This window comes from Camelus dromedarius, chromosome 9 (assembly GCF_036321535.1).
Source record: "Camelus dromedarius isolate mCamDro1 chromosome 9, mCamDro1.pat, whole genome shotgun sequence".
NCBI lineage: Eukaryota > Metazoa > Chordata > Mammalia > Artiodactyla > Camelidae > Camelus > Camelus dromedarius.
Window position 1 is genome coordinate 64,772,367 of NC_087444.1, and position 15,468 is coordinate 64,787,834.

Below are 15,468 nucleotides of genomic sequence, written 5' to 3' on the forward strand. Positions count from 1 at the left end.
TAATAATACTCATTGAGCACTTGCTGTGCACCAGTCCTGACATGAATTTTCTCAGTCCTCACAACAACCTGGTGAGGTGGGTAGAATCATTCATTCCCACTTTACAGATGGGAAAACTAAGGCCTGAGGAGGTTAAATGATTAATTTCATGGTGCTGGGCAGATCTAAGCCTACCAGCCCCCATGCCAGAACACTTGGAGAACATGGGGCTTCACAGGCAGGGTCACTCAGATCTGGGGGCCAGGCCCAGGTCTCTGTGGCCTCAGGAAAGACATTAGACCTCCCCAATCCTCAGTTTGCCCATCTGTCAAGTGGAGCAATCGTGACACCCACTTCTTGGGTGTGTAGAGAACTCAGTGAGAGAAGATGGAGGCAAAGCCCCTTGCTTGGGGGTTCAGGGCAGGATGGGCACCCAACAGCTGGGGTGGATTCTGGACCCAAGCACTTGTCCTGCACCCGAGCAGCTCTGTGATTTCAGCAAGGCCATTCGGGTCCCAGTGACCTCAGCTGTAAAGCGGGGTTGGTAACCTTCTTTACAGGGTCTTTGAAAAGATGGATAAAGAGCTTAGGGCCAGGGACACAGTGGGGAGACAGGCCTAAATCCTTACTCCCAGAGTGCCCAGCCCCACAGACTTCTCCCTTCTGTTCACGACGAGAAGGATGACAAGGAAGAGAAAGATGAGAGAGCTAAGCGGGGTTTTTTTTGGCGCTGACCATGTGCCAGGCTTTGTTCTAAACATTTTCCAAGGATTGTTTCAGACAATCATCTCGACTGCCCTCTGAGGCTAATTCTGTTAGAGCCGCAGAGAGGTTAAGTCACTGGCCCATCACCAGCTACAAAGAAGCTGGGCCTCTCCACCCTAGAGCAGCTGGCCCTGTGAGGGGCGGAAGCCGAGGACCGGCTAGAGCTGGCCAGGTGCCCCTCCCTGCTTGCCCCCTGCCTCCTCCATCCCCACTCCAGGGATACGCAAACAGCAGGGTTATCATTAACCAGGGACTGCTGGTGACCCTGGGGTACAGGGTCACAAGGGGCAGAAGCTCTGACAGACAGGGATGAGGGAGCCCTCTGAAGCCACCGGGGTCCTCTGAGGCCACAGGCACACACATGTGTGTGGGTGTCAGGACCACCTGTGCTGAGTGTGAGTGCGGCCACCTGCCCCTGGTCTGTGTGGTGTCTGGGCCCAGGTCTCTTTCAGGCGGGGGACCTGTCCTTAACAACCAGGGGGACCTTGTGAGAATTATCCCCACTTTGCTAAACTTCGCATATCTCTAAAATGGAGTTAATGATAAGACAGTGTCGGGTTTAGAGACCTCTGAGCCGGGCCCAGGGTGACAGGCATGACCTTAATAATTTGTCTGTTTTCTAGGATGGAAACCTAGGGCACAGAGAGGTCTTGAGGACCACTCAAGTTCCCACAGCGGGGCGTGGCAGAGCCCAGAGCTGCTCCTCAGTTTCTCTATCACCAGTGCCTGTGAACCTGATCTGCCCATGAGGACGCCAGGTGCGTTGTCCTCCAGGGGGCCACATGAGCTCAGGGACAGGGAGGTTCTGTATGAAACACATCGACACCTGTTTAGGGTACCTCCAAGCGTGTGAACACAGCGTGTAGGCCTGTCTGTGACTGTGTGTCTATCTGCAGGTGCCTGAGGGTGTGAACAGGAGCGTGTGTGTGTTTCTGGTTATGAAACCACAGCATGGCTGGTTGTATGGCTGTGTGCTTCTCTGTGCACCCACATAAACGTGTGCGTGGGGCTGGTTACGAATGTACACAGTCAGTGTGGCTTCACGTGCCTGCAACTGTGTAGGAGGGCTGGCTCTGTCAGTGCTTCTGAATGCATTTGTGTGTGTGTGTGTGTGTGTGTGTGTGTGTGTGTGTGTGTGTGAGTGAGTTTGTTTCTACAAACATCTGTCAGTATGGTCCTCACAAGAGTGTGTACCTTTTGACCATTTGTAAGAGTGGCCAGTCATGTTCCTGTGTCTTTGTGCTTCCGTACGGGCATCCAACTGAATGAGTATGTGTGTTATTCCGAGTTTGTATGCATGTACATACATGTATTTGTCTTGCTTTGTGCCTGTTTATCTGGGTTTTTGGCTTTCTGTGTGTGTGTGTGTATGTGTGTGTGTGCAACCCTGAGGACCTCACAACCAGCAGCAGACAACATAAACACACACTGAAATGCTCCCAAAACAGCCCTGGGGTGCTGCCGAGGGCTTTGCAGAACCCTGGGGTCATGGTCAGTGGACTCCTAAGCATTCAGGACAGGCGACCTTAAGCCCAGGCTGGGCCCAATTCCCAGGGAGCAGTGCAGAAGATCACTGACACCCACTGTCCTGTCCCAGCTCAGAAGGTCTCTGAGGTGTGCCTGAGGCTCACCTGTGAGTGTGTCTATGTGTGCATGTGTGCTTGTGTGCCTGTAATTCAGTGCTCCCTGCCAGTATCTCCTTTCCCCAGCTTTCATGGATGCTGGCTGCCTACTGTTCCTCCATCTGAGCTGAGAGAGTTAACCTAGCGGGCCAGGGCGGTCTGGGCTGGGGGCCGCCCCCTGGCCCCCCTCCAGCCCGGCTCCAGTTACAGCTGCTGGTTGGGGAGGGTGAGGGTGGGGTGGGGCTGGGAGGGGAGACCGCTGAGGGCGGCGCGTCCAGCTCTGGGCCAGGGGGTCCAAAGTGCTCGCCCCGGGGCACAGCCGGACGTTTGGGGGCCTCCTTTCGGCAGGGGACAGCCTGACTGGGGTGAGCGTCCCCGCCCCTCTCCTCCAGGCCTCACCCCTGGCCTGGCTGGGCCGCCTCTTTTGGGAGCAGGAGTGGCTTCCCGGGCAGGCAGGCCAGACCCGAGAGGAAGGGAGTGAGGAAGGGAGTGCGGTTGGGACATTGGGGTTCCCCCAGGGGTGGGAGCGGGGGGGGGGGTGCAGCTCTTTGCTTCTTCCACTGCTGCGTGTGCACCTTGGCTGCTGTGGGTTCTGGACACTCATGTGTGTAGGTCAGGTTGCGTCACTGTTTGGGGGCACGGGAGGCCCAGATGAGGAGGAACCGTGCCTACGTCTCCACTCCACGCCCTGCTCCAAACAGCAGTTTGGGGAGTGGGCGCCGTCTCCATCCCAAGCCCCACTATGTGCATGTGCGTGTGCGCATGCGTGCGTCCCTGCCCCTGGCGTCTGTCTTCTCTCTCTCAGCCCCGCTGGCCTGGGCCTCATGTCACTCGACTGGTGGTGTCCGCTTGTGAGAGATGTCACCCGGAGACAGGCGAAGGGGACGTTTTCCCTGTTCTCATTGCTTCCAGGAGGGAGAAGGGTGGCCTTTCCCACGGGGGCAGCCTGGGGCGATGTGGCAGCCCGGCCTCACCCTAGCGGGTTGTGCATGACCCCCGAGTGGGGGAAGAAAGGCTGTTGCCATGGTGGCCTGTGCGAGGCAAATTCCTCCAGGGTGAAGTGGGAGATATTTATACCCAGGGTCAGGCCAAGAGCCGGCCAGCCGCCGAGGGCAGAAGAGCTGGGATATTACAGACAGCAGGGCCGTGGTGTGCAGGCAGGTGGGCCCTTGGGCATGTCCTGGCTGTCTCGTCCCAGGTATCGTGTCTGTCTCTCCACCTGGGTGGGGCAAGGCATCCTGCTTACCCCCCCGGGGTAGGCGTGGAGAGTCTGGGGCCTGTGGTGGGGGAGGCCCTGGCCTGTGGGAGATCCCTGTGGACTGTGTGTCTCACCCCTGTCCTTGCTGCTGTGTGACTCCCACTGTGTGAGTTATTTTGGTGACATTGTGCCCCTGTTTCTCGGGGTGACCAAGCTGGATGATGGATGCTTTTGGAATTAAGTCCCTGGACTGTCCCTGACTTAACCCCTTGGGCTCAGGCCCCAGTGGTAGGGGAATGAGGGGGCATATTTCCTGACCCTTGGTGTCCCCCAGGACAATGGCCTCTCTCAGCCACATCTTGGTTCTCTGTGTGGGTCTCCTCGGCATGGTCAAAGCAGGTGAGTCTAGGGGAGGCAGCCCACTACTCACTTCAGCCCCAAGGGTGGCAAAGGTAGGGGAAACCCTGCAAGAGAAACAAATTGGAGAAGCCAATCTCAACTGAATCAGCTGGGGCACCAGGAAATTGAGGTCTCACATAGGGTCCAATCACAGGCTGGTATCTGGGGGAGGGGTGAGGATGCCCCAGGACAGGCAAAGATGAAGGTTGGGTGGAGACTGGCTTCCCATGAATGATGGAATCACAGACAACCTGTAATAAGATGGGTAGCTGAGGCAGTCAGGTCCTCCCTGCCCCGGTCAGGACAGCACAGAGGGCCATCCAAGACGCAGAGAGGGTGGGCAGCCTGCTTGCGGCCCGAAAGTCCCCAGACTCTTGGCTCAGGAATGTAAAGTCCCAAAAGGATCTCCTTCCGCCCCTGCCTGTCCAGGATACCAGGAAGCATCCAACCCTGATTTCTTTCTCTCTTTCCAGACTCTCCACAGGAACACGACCCATTCACCTATGGTGAGGGCAGGAGGGGCATCTTTCCTTGGGAGTTGGGGGTGCTGGGCTGGTTTAGCCTGTCCTCTCCTCATTCCTCCTCAACTCCCATCTTTTTCTGTTTCTGGCTCCATCTACCTCTAGACTCTCAGTGTTTATATTTCCTCTCATTCTCTCTTTCTGTTGATCTGGCTCTCTGACTCTTTCTGTCTTGATCTCCCTTTGTTTCTCTCTGTCTCTCTGTGGGTCTCTGTCTCTTTATTTGATCCCTCTCTGTCTTTCTGATTCTCTCTTTCTCCCTTTACTTCTCAATATCTAATGGCCCATCCTCTGCTGCCGCCTGCTTTTCTCCCTTCCCTGTCCCCTTCATCCTCTCCATTATCCTCCCCTACTCCCTTGTTTCCTCCCTCCCCCTTGCCCTGCCCATCTTCCCCCTTCCTTTTTTTTACACCCTCTCTTCTCCCTGGTCCCCCTCTCCCATTTCTCCCCCTCCTCCTCTCATTGATCTCCTTTCTCCTCTCCTTTTCCCTGGTCCTTCCTCCTCACCAGTCTGCCTCTCTCCTATCCTTCCTCCTTCCTTCTCTGCATTCACTTTCCTTCCTGCTGCCCACAGACTACCAGTCCCTGCGGATCGGAGGCCTCATCATCGCCGGGATTCTCTTCATCCTGGGCATTCTCATCGTCCTGAGTGGGTATCCCCACCGTGCCGCCAGCCACTCATCTGCGACCTCAACCCTGCACCTGTTCCTGCCCCGCCCTCGGCCCCACCCCTGCCCCGCCCCTTCACCGCCCCGTTTCTATCCCCGCCCTCGGCCCCGCCCCCGTTCCTGCCCCACCCTTATCCACAAGGCTCCGCGCACTGCGAGAGAGCTGGAGCGGGAGCTCCTCGCCGTGCGGCGCAGAGCGGAATATCAGCCCTCTCCTCCCCACATTCCCCACCCACAGGCAGAAGATGCCGGTGCAAATTCAACCAGCAGCAGAGGTAAGAGGCCTCTCTGGGCTCTCACTCACCTACTCCCGCTCTAAAGGGGCTCTGGGGGCGAGGCCGGAAGTCCACTCAATCTACAACCAGAGACCCTACGGCAAATATCAAATATGTATTAAGCACCTACTACGTGCCCAGCCCCACGCCAAGCCCTGGGACCAAGCCGCGAATTAACTGCCCTCCCTTCCTGGCTGAGCTCCCAGCCCAATGGGGGCGGTGGCTATGGGTTCCAACAGACCCACAAATATGAAATCACGAAGTGTGATAAGTGCTGTGAAAGAAAGCCGCGGCGAAATGAGATCACCTCACTTGGCGGCCCAGTTTAGCTCGGAGTGCTGTTCCTAGCTCTTTGATTCATCTTTAAATAAAATTTTAAAGCCCAGGCAATGTATGAATACCTTTTCCGTGTTAAGATACTTGTAGATGCTATAAATAAAGGTAGGTTTTATTAGGTGTGTCCCACGTGCAGGATGCTGTTTCATTGTGTGTTATTTACCCCCCCCCCCCGCCCACACCACCTCTATAAGGTAGGTGATATTAACCTCATTTTACAGAAGAGGAAACCAAGGCACAGAGGGGTGATCGCATGCCCCCACCCAAGTCACTCAACTAGAAGATGAGAGTTCTGGGTTTCTAACCTAGGGCATCTTTAGGCAATCTGCCCTGAAGTGGCTTTGGCTATCCCTCCCCCTCCAAATTCCAGTTCCTTCTCCAGCACTCTGGGAGGTGCTGGAGCTTGGAGCGTCTTCTGCCACACACTTAAACTGCTCCTGGGTGCTCTAGATTTTCTGGTGGCCACTAGCTTGCTCCTCTCCCACCTCTGGGTCTTGGTACACTGGACTGTTAAATGGGGGCTGCACTGAAGTTTCCTGGGAGCGGCTGCCTCTCCCCTTTTCCATCCCCAATTCCTTCTGCATCTCCTTTCCCAGGACTGGGGAACCTGATGAAGAGGAGGGAACTTTCCGCAGCTCCATCCGCCGTGAGTTTGGGGGAGACTTCGGGTGTTTGGGGGTGTGAGCTGGTTTCAAGAACCCCTTTCCTGGTCCTCCCTGGGCGCGTAGAGGGAGGGGCTTGATCTGAAACCCGAGGTCGAAGAGTTGCCCTGCCTTGCCCCCATCTTCCAGAGGAGCTGGGAGTGCCCTTCCTAACACTCGAACTCTATGTGTTCCCCCTCAGGTCTGTCCACTCGCAGGCGGTAGAAACACCTGGCGCAATGGAACCCAGCCAGGTCGTGCAGCTCTGACTAGGCTGGGGGAGGGAGAAGGAGGAGGGGGTGAAGGGCTGCAGTAGGGGGTCTGGAGGGTTCTCCTGCCTCTCACCCTTTTCACCCCCATAGAATTCCCCCTGCACCTGACGCCTTCCACCCACCTCCCGCCTACCGCCACCTGGACTGCCCTTTGCCCCTCAGCCCTGCCCCTACAGACACCTCTCAGCCGCCCAGATTTCCAATAAAATGTGCTTTCCTCTCTTGACAGCGCTGTGTAGATCTGTCAGTCCTTCCGCGCGGAAGGCCTGGGGGCCCCCTTGGCCCCAGCAGGGGGCGCCCCCACCCTTGGGGAAGGGGCGGGGACGTCGGCAGTGGGCGGGAGCGGGGGCGGGGGTGACCGGGACGGGGGCGGGCTCTCTGGGCCTCCATTGGCTACGGCCCCCCCCGCACCAGGGCTCCCACCATCTACCCCCCACATCAGTCTGTCCCGCTTCCAGCTGCTGCAGCCGCGCCTTCACTGCCTCGGCATCCAACTGCCCCCTGCTCCAGCCCGGCATGGCGACCCCGACTGAGGTCCCTACAAAGGGTGAGAGTCGCTTGGGAGAGGGCGCAGGGCGGGCTCCGAGATCTTAGAGCTTAGGAGAGAGGATCTGGGGAGATCTCACTAATGGAAGAGGAGGGGAGTGGGGAGGGGGATGTCCGCTCCTCCTCCTCCCATGGGCGGCGGCGCCTGCAATGCACCCCTTGACACCCCTCTGGGCCTCTTGGACACCCCCTCCCGATGGTGTCGTTCCTGTGCGGGACCCACGGTTGGAGAGCGGCAGTCCCGGGAGAAAGGATGCTCGGACCGGTAGCTATGGCAACCGGGTGGCTGGTCCAGCAGAGCGGTGGTAGTGGACTCGACAAGATGGGCTTCCAGCGGATGGGTCTGCAGCCACAGAGGTTCTCGCAGATTTCAGGGTCCTTGGGGTGGGTAAGGGGAGAGGCTCCATAGCCCTCTTTTTTCTGGTGCTGGCCCCTATGGTGGGTGTTTCCTGAAATCCCTGACAGGCAAGTTCAGCGGGAACTGGGGAGAATGAGGGAAAGACGCGAGCTGGAGGAAGTGAGACAGAGATGGGGAGAGACAGAGTGAGAGAAGCGGGACAGAAAGGAATATAGAAAGAGACTGACTGAGAGAGCCTGAAAGAGAGACTGAGAGATAGACTGAGGCAACTATGGAGAGGGAGGCAAAAACACAGGGGAAGAAAAAGAGACCCACAGTGTGAGAGAGAAATAGAAAAGAGAAGGAGGGGCAGCGCAGGGTGGGGCCCGCGCTACTGCAGTGAGCCCCCCCCCCCACCCCCACGCCCCGGGAAGCAGTGGGTGGGAGGACCCTCCTTCCCAGCCCACATCCAGGGGTGTTCTCTGGTCCGGGAGGTGCAATCGGATGTGTACACACATGCCCCCTCCCCACCTCCATCCAGCCACACAGAGATTTACATTTCACACCACTAACCCAGTTAGGCATCCGCTGAAACACTCACTCCCCCCTAACAGCCCCCTTTCTTGAGCCTAGTTTTGCGGAGGAGTGAGGGAAATAATGCTTTCATGGTGGGGGAGAGGTGGGCAGGGAGAGGGTCTCTAGCACTGACAGCAGGGCCAGGGGATAGGCCAACGGAGCTGAGGAGCCCCTGGTGGAGAAGGGAACCCCAATTCCACTCTCATCTTTCCTCCCCTGCCCCCTTTCCCGGCAGGCGGGGGCTGCTGCACTGAGCCATATCTGCAGAATTTGAAGCAGGGCGGCGAGGGGGGGGGGGCGGTTGCAGAGGCTGGAAGCCACCCTAGGGAGAGGGGGCAGGGCTGAGGCAGCAGGCCTGGCGGGAGCCCAGGGCTTCTTTTCGCGGAGATAGTGGTTAGCAGGATCGATGGCAGCAGACCGGCAGAGGTGGGAGGACAGATGCCTCAGCCATCCCCTCTTTACACACACACACACACACACACACACACACACACACACACACAGTCACCCCTTTTCCCCAGTCACAGCATGAGAGGGGACCACAGGTCTTGGGAAACCCCGGGGTGGGGAAAGGAAACACATACTGGCTGTTGCAAATCACTTAATGAAATTAATTAATGGATTGTTGGGGAGAGAGGGGCGAGTGGCTCCCTCCACACTCACCCCTCCTAGTCAGAGAGCAGGAGGGTATGATGGGGGGCAAACAGAAAGGAGATGTGGGAGCATAACTGGGCCTGGGTCCCTATCCCTGGCTAGAAGCCAGTCCTGCAGGGGCAATGATCGGAAGTACAGAGGGAGCAGGGGGAGTCAAGTTTGGCTCCAGAGTTAGAAACCCAACCCCTCAAGTCCCACACAGGACCCCACACAGCCTAAGGTACCCAGACCCATCACCTCTCAAGATGCCCCAGTTGCCATAGTAACCACCTCCTTCCTGATGTCTCCCTGGCAACTGGCCAGGAGTGGTGCACATTCCTTCTCCTGTTTCCTGGCTCCACCCTTAGCCCAGCTTCACCCTGAGGACCCAGATTGCTGTGGCAGCAGTGACCAAAGGAGGAACTTCTGCATGGAGCAGGGAGCACCCAGGGAGGAACCAAAGAGGATTCTAGGGCAAGTGCTCACCAAGTGGGCTTCTGATGGTTTGGGAGGCAGGGTGTGTGGAGACACAGGAGACAAAAGCAAGATAATCCAACTGCTCCAGTTCTGATACATAGTTTCCTGCAGGCTAGCCAGATGCTCACATTCATTCATTCATTCTTTCATTCTAGGAAATTTTTTGAAAGACTTTTATAAATACTGGGATTAACTGCAGAGATGAGTCAAGTGAATTTACTCTCCATCTGATGGGGTAGCTAAGCCCACAGATGACTTTAAAATGTTCCCCATCTTGATGCTTGTGAGTACCAACTTCATGATTTTTGCCCTATTCAAAAGTTCCCCACACTGACATTTACTTAACATTTTTTCTTCAAAGGATTAACTCTTAGACAATGTCATTAGCTTTATTTTATATCATTATCACTAATGGAAATATCAGGATTTTTTTTTTTTGCCTTACATTGAAGGCAAGTATTTAAATGATCTTAAACAAGTGATTACACTTTTCTGGGCCTCAGTGTCCCTTTTTTGTGGAATGAGAATGAGGATAGCACCTATATCAGAGAGCTGCTGTGAAGATTGTGTGTTAATATCTGTAAAGTGCTTAGAAAAGAGCCTGGTGTGGAATTGGTGCTATCAAATGCTGTTTAGATAAATAAATAAAGGAGAAAACCAAATAATGTCATGAAATTCTACTTAGGAATTGTTGCCTGCTGAAGGCCCTTGGCCCAAGGCCTGTTTTCTCTTGGGAGATTAAAAGGCGTACAGACACATCATTAGCTATTTAAGACTTCCCCTTTGAGGACTGGACAGGAAACTGAGAAGGGCGAACTTACACACTATGAATCAGTGTTACTCAGGGTCTTGCCTGGGTGCTGCCTAGATCAGTCAGTTTAAGTTAGAGTATGCTGTGATAACAAATAGTACCAAAGATCTCAGTGGTTTCTGACAACCAAGGTTGATTTCTCACTTACATGATATATCCATCACTGGCCGACTGGGGATCTCTACTCCCTAAGGAAAACTGGAGCAGCCACAAACTTGAACATTCACCAGGCCAAAGGCAAAAGAGAGCTCTTGCATGGGCACTTCAAATGCTGCAAACCGGAAGTGACGATGGCACTTCCACTCACAGTCCATTGGCCAGAATTAGTAAACATACCCCCTTCCCAACCTCAAGTTAGCCATCCTCCCTGAGCACTAATGGTGACCTCTGGCTTTGCCCTGGCCCTCCTGGTATCCCCCCACCCCCCAGTGGTGCATGCTTTGCAGAATTCTGCTCTAGACAGGGCAGAATGTACTAAGAGCTGTCAGAGGAATTAGGGAAGCATCAGGATGGGCTTCTTGAACGGGAAGGATGTCCTGAGCTCTCCTGAAGGGGAATATGGTTTGAGACAGGGAGGTGGGAGACTAGGAAAAGTAAATGCACAGACACACACACACATTTTATCCACATATTAACACTGATGAAATCAAGGTGAGTCTTCTAATAGGTGGGTATGTTTCACATGGTACAGTTACATACACACGCACACATACACACACACTGAGAAAGTTGTTACAGAGTCAATTTTGAATCTTAAAAATTGATGGGGTCTGAGAAATAAGTAACATAGGATATATATAACTTAAGTTATTGGACAGCTCCACTCTGCTGGATTTGGTGGCAGGAGCATGTGGATGAGAGCAGAAGCCACAGTGCCTACCTTTTAGAGCCCTCAGATGACTGAGAAGTTTTAGGGAGTGTTTGGGGGAAGCTGATAGGCTCAGCAGTCCACAAGTGAGATTGCAGTATGTTCACTCCCATCATATGCCAGTCGGAGTGTATATGTGTTTTTCAGGAAAAGAGTCCATGTTCACATCAGACCTCCACAGGGGGCTAGGACCAAGACTGCCACGTACGGTTAGGTAGGTTGTGCACTGTACAAGGGAAGATATTGACCACTGGAGTGAGTGGTGGCTCTTCTCTTAAAACTTTATGTCCTGCCATGAGGCTACATCATCCAGAGCAAGGGGTCTGATGGTCATATTTCTACACAGAAACCACTGGGCCAGTGGCCCCATCAGGATCCTAAAAAATGTTGAGCCCAGTGTTGAAAAAATTTTTCCCTCTTTTTCTCTGCCTTCTTCCCACAGTTCCTCAGGAACCTGACCCATTTTACTATGGTGAGTGGCAGATTCTGTGATAAGGGTACCCTGGAACTGGATGGAGGGGTGGTTGTAGATCCCCACAGGTCACAGCAGCTGGCCATGTGCTACGTCCTGGGCCACCGGCCATATGATCATGTCGATATAATTCACCTCAGCTGGGCTCATGGAGGGTAGGATCACATTTGGGGAGGGGGGTACCCTCCATGGACCCTCTCCAGGCTTCACCAGGACTCTGGGCTGCTGCACTGGGGTCATCAGAGAAGCAGGCAACTGTGATGCCAGGCTCCCTGGATTTGAATCCTGGCTTATCCACTCACTAGCTGTGTGGCCTTGAGCAAGAAACTTTGCCTCTCTGGACCTTTCTGTAAATAAAGAATAGTAATAGTTCTCACCTGAAGATTGCAGAAAAGATTTACCTGGATGATACCATTAAATCATCCCCAGAGCACTGAAGCTCAAAGAAGTTGCTCCAGGTCTAGCAGACCTGACCCCAGTTCCCTCTCTAAACACCCTCCTGCCCTCTCCTTTTGCTCACTCATGCTGCTCCTCAGTATGCCAAGATTTTTTTTCTGCTTCAGGGCCTTTACACTTGCTGTTCCCTCTGCCAGGAACACTCCTCCTCTAACGCTTCACACAGCCAGCTAAGGCTCCATTTTCTTCTTCAGGCCTCAGATCAAATAATGACTGTCTACTAGGAGAGGCCCTCTTGACTCCCCAGGAAGAGGAAACTCACCCACATCTAGCCATGATCACATGACTCAGTTTATTTTATTTTATTTTGTGTATCACAATATAGAAGTCAACTCCCTGAGGGCAGAGGCCTGGACCACTGCTGGTACAGAGTGGATGCTTTATAAATTCACATTTCAACAAATACGAACTGTGGCGTATTAGACAATAATAATTCTTACGAAAACACAGGAAAGAATGAGATTTAGAAGTGTTAAGGACAGGACGGGAAATTCTAATTAGGACAGCCAGAGAAGTTTTCGCTGACATTTGAATAAAGCCCAGAAGTGGTTAAGGGAGGGATATTTGGGGGAGGAACTTTCAAGCAGAGGGCCCAGCAAGTGCAAAGGCCCTGAGGTGGGGCCACACCTGACAGGCTCCAGGAGCAGCAGGGAGACCAGTGTACTTGCTGTAGGGGATTGAGGAGGAGAGTGGCGTGGGATGAGGTCTGAGAAGGAATAGGGACTAGACCACCGAGGGCCCTGTGGGTTGTGGGGAGGACTTTGGCTTTTACTTGGAATGCAGTGGTAGTTGGAGGGGATGGAAAGGTGTGCTCTGAGCTCAGGAAGACCCCTGATCGGACTCCACTGTTAACAGGTGGAATCTGCGGTGGGGGCAGGGAAACCAAAGAGAAGGTTGCTTGCTGGAAAAATACGTATACATGCAGTAGAGGAAGGTCATATCTATATCTATGGCCAAAGAATCCTGAGACGGGGAGAAGGTAGAGGTCAAGGGGAGCTCCCAGTGTCCAAGGTCATGCTCTCGATCCTCGCAGTAACCCACTGGCGGAGCCTGCAGCCTTGAAGCCAGGCCAAGGCTCCAGGGGGGCTGAAGCGCCACCCCCACTTTGATGTCCTCCAATGTCTCCCCCAGACTATGACACGGTGCAGACTGTGGGCATGACGCTGGCTACCATATTGTTCCTGCTGGGCATCCTCATCATCGTCAGTAAGTGCGATCCTTTCCTGGGCTCCAAAGCCCCTCAGAGAGGACCTGCAGTTCGCCTGCTGGCCTTTGCCCAAACCCTCATGTCCTGTCTCCTTGTTCTGTTATCTCTCTCCTAACAGGCAAGAAGGTGAAGTGTAGGAAGGCGGACTCCAGGTCTGAGAGGTCTGGCAGCAGTGGGGAGAGAGGGGGTGGGTGGGAGCAGCCCGGGGCCCAGGGGCGCCGCCATAATGAAAGGGTGTTTCCTGTAAAGGCTGCGCTACTCAGCCTCTATCTGCTCTCCTCTCTCATCTTTGCTTTCACAGCCCAACATGCAAATCCTGTAAGTCGGAGCTTCCCTCCTCAGGTGAGGGTGTGAGAAGGTGTGGTTCTGGAAGGAGGATGGGTGGGAGCAGAGAAGGGAGTCAAAGGGGGAGTGGCACTGGGTGTCCCTAAGAATGGAGTCACCAATGATGGACGTGGGAAAATCAGTCCCTTGACCCTGAGACCCAGCAGATCAAAAATGTTAAGCCGTGGAGTTAGTGGGATGTGAAACGTCCTAAAGAGTCCTTCAAACTGCCCAGAAACAAGTACAGACCCCTATAAAAGCAAGGATGAAGGAATTCCTCAGAGGAGGAAGCCAGAGCCTGTGAAGAGAGGGGTCCCACATGGGAGAAGGACTTTGGCAGTCAGAATGAAGACAGAACTGAGCACTAGGGAAAGGCAGGAAGATAGGATGTTTTCCAGACTTTACTGTTCAGTTTGGGGAGATCTGGGATGAAATGATCTAGAAGAAGGAAGGGAGGGAGGGAGGAAGGGTTTCTGAATAACTGTACCTAAAAAAAAAAAAAAAGGAGAGACACAAAGAGTCTAGAAAAATGGAGAATATAGGATAAAGAGTGAAGAGGATGAGGGTATAAGAGGAAGAGAAGGGTGCTGGAGGGGAGCAGAGGAGATGTTGGGGAGTGAGGGGGGAGGAGCTGTTAGAGGGGGTGGAGGACTGAGGAGGAGGGTGGGATGTGGGAGGCGTGGGGTAGAGGAGGGGGAGAGTGAGTGCAGGTGGACGAAGGTGTAAAGGAAGACGGAGAGAAATGTAGGATGTGTGAGGGGGCTTAAGCATGTAGATGAAAGACTGACTCCTTGGGGCTGTTCATTTTAATTTTGTAAAAATATCTCGACCTGTTTTTGGTGGAACTGTGTTCTTTCCAGGGACTTTTTAAAAATCAGAGATGGGATTCTCTCTGCCTCATAAAGTTTTTATAACTAAAAAAAAAAATGGCCTTGGGGTACTCAATATTGGGGGGGGGGGTTGGTGTGGAATTTCATGTGTTTAGTTTCACATTCATTTAATGAGATTTAAAAACATTAATGGGTAATTTTGTGGATGACTGGGGGAGGGGAGGTTAGTCCTGGCACCTGGGCACATTCTAAGTACAGGATTCAGACCCATTCCAGTTGAATGATGGTCCCAAGTGGGTGGGAAACAGGGGAATTCTGGTTGTATCCAAATGTCCCAGAGATGGGGTGTTGGAAAGGGGTAGAGGTGTAGCAGGAGGTTGGGGGCCTAGGAAGGGGATGGAGACTTCCTTTCTGGCAGAGGGATACCCCAGCAAAGCTGGGCCAGGGGTCTCTAACCTCATCACAGGTGTGTTCCCCCAAGATAATGTATTGTGGGGCAGGGCAAAAGCTACAAAAGTGTCCCCGCAGGGGCACCTGCACTGGTGACTCCCCAGTGCTAGTTCAAAGGGTGACAGTCTGGAGGTCTGGCTTCAGGGGTTGGGATGAAGGGCCCACTGGCAGTGGAGAGGGGACTGCCTCCACCTCTTGTCCCTGACTGAAGCTCCCTGGTGCTCTCTCTCCCTCTCTCTCCCTCTCACCCCAGCCCCTGGAGGTGGCGGCGTGTAAAACCAGTCCTGGGCACCTCCACTGCTGTCCCTGCCTGAGTGCAGGAGCCTGAGAACCAGGTGGAGGCGGTGGGGACCCTAGCCTTGCCCCAGGAGCGCTCCCCTGAATGAGCCGCCCCACCCACTCCAAGGCTGGAACCGCTGCACCTCCCCAGGCCTTGGCAATGACCCCCACAAAGAGCCCGTCTGCATCCCAGATCCAGGGACTCAGGCCTCCAGCCGGGGTCCGGGAGTCCAGCCCCCCAGAATTCCGGTGTACTGCTCCCGGCCACCTCCCTGTCTCCTCTCAGAAGATCCGTTCTCTTGCACCCTTGGTGTCTCTGTCTTGAGCTTAATAAATGTGCATTTGATTTTTCCCCCTGTTCTGTCTGTGTGTTCTCATCTGTGGGGACAAAATGGGGGAGGGGCAAAACTGCACCTGGTGGAGCTCTCTCCCCCCTCCCTCTCCTTCCCCTCCCCCAGTGCCCCAGTGGCCTCCCCCTCCCTCAGAGCCGCCCCCCCCCGCCCCAGCTGCCTCTTCCCTTCTCGTC

General features: G+C 54.3%; 2 protein-coding genes across 7 annotated transcripts; both read left to right on the plus strand.

Annotated features, from left to right (window-relative positions):
- Positions 1-2,600: 2,600 nt before the first annotated feature.
- FXYD1 (FXYD domain containing ion transport regulator 1) lies at positions 2,601-6,902 on the plus strand. Of its 3 annotated transcripts, none has more exons than XM_010978802.3 (7): positions 2,601-2,731; positions 3,899-3,963; positions 4,437-4,469; positions 5,059-5,133; positions 5,391-5,427; positions 6,360-6,409; positions 6,607-6,902. In XM_010978802.3, exons 2-7 carry the CDS (start codon positions 3,903-3,905, stop codon positions 6,627-6,629), a joined length of 279 nt encoding a protein of 92 aa, XP_010977104.1. In that variant the 5' UTR covers positions 2,601-2,731; positions 3,899-3,902; the 3' UTR covers positions 6,630-6,902. The 3 variants fall into 3 exon arrangements, with proteins under 3 accessions (XP_010977104.1, XP_064345307.1, XP_064345305.1); XM_064489237.1 differs by lacking the exon at positions 2,601-2,731 and adding an exon at positions 3,456-3,527; XM_064489235.1 differs by lacking the exon at positions 2,601-2,731 and adding an exon at positions 3,458-3,564.
- A 111-nt stretch (positions 6,903-7,013) lies between these two features.
- On the plus strand, positions 7,014-15,300 carry FXYD7 (FXYD domain containing ion transport regulator 7). Of its 4 annotated transcripts, none has more exons than XM_031456928.2 (6): positions 7,028-7,223; positions 11,367-11,396; positions 12,984-13,058; positions 13,178-13,211; positions 13,361-13,401; positions 14,917-15,300. In XM_031456928.2, the coding sequence occupies exons 1-6, from the start codon at positions 7,193-7,195 to the stop codon at positions 14,937-14,939; spliced, it is 234 nt and encodes a 77-aa protein (XP_031312788.2). In that variant the 5' UTR covers positions 7,028-7,192; the 3' UTR covers positions 14,940-15,300. The 4 variants fall into 4 exon arrangements, with proteins under 4 accessions (XP_031312787.2, XP_064345308.1, XP_031312788.2 ...); XM_010978804.3 differs by having other exon boundaries at positions 7,032-7,223; positions 13,178-13,220; XM_031456927.2 differs by lacking the exon at positions 13,178-13,211 and having other exon boundaries at positions 7,014-7,223.
- The last annotated feature ends 168 nt before the right edge of the window (positions 15,301-15,468 follow it).

What these genes read in the sequence shown, in the direction of transcription:
- FXYD1 (XM_064489235.1), top strand. Translation starts at nt 3,542, where the DNA reads ATGTCCTGGCTGTCTCGTCCCAG. An exon ending in CCTCGGCATGGTCAAAGCAG is followed by an intron (nt 3,964 to 4,436) that starts GTGAGTCTAGGG and finishes CTCTCTTTCCAG; the next exon opens with ACTCTCCACAGGAACACGAC. An exon ending in TTTCCGCAGCTCCATCCGCC is followed by an intron (nt 6,410 to 6,606) that starts GTGAGTTTGGGG and finishes GTTCCCCCTCAG; the next exon opens with GTCTGTCCACTCGCAGGCGG.
- FXYD7 (XM_064489238.1), top strand. Translation starts at nt 7,193, where the DNA reads ATGGCGACCCCGACTGAGGTCCCTACAAAGG. An exon ending in GACTGAGGTCCCTACAAAGG is followed by an intron (nt 7,224 to 11,366) that starts GTGAGAGTCGCT and finishes TTCTTCCCACAG; the next exon opens with TTCCTCAGGAACCTGACCCA. An exon ending in ACCTGACCCATTTTACTATG is followed by an intron (nt 11,397 to 12,983) that starts GTGAGTGGCAGA and finishes TGTCTCCCCCAG; the next exon opens with ACTATGACACGGTGCAGACT.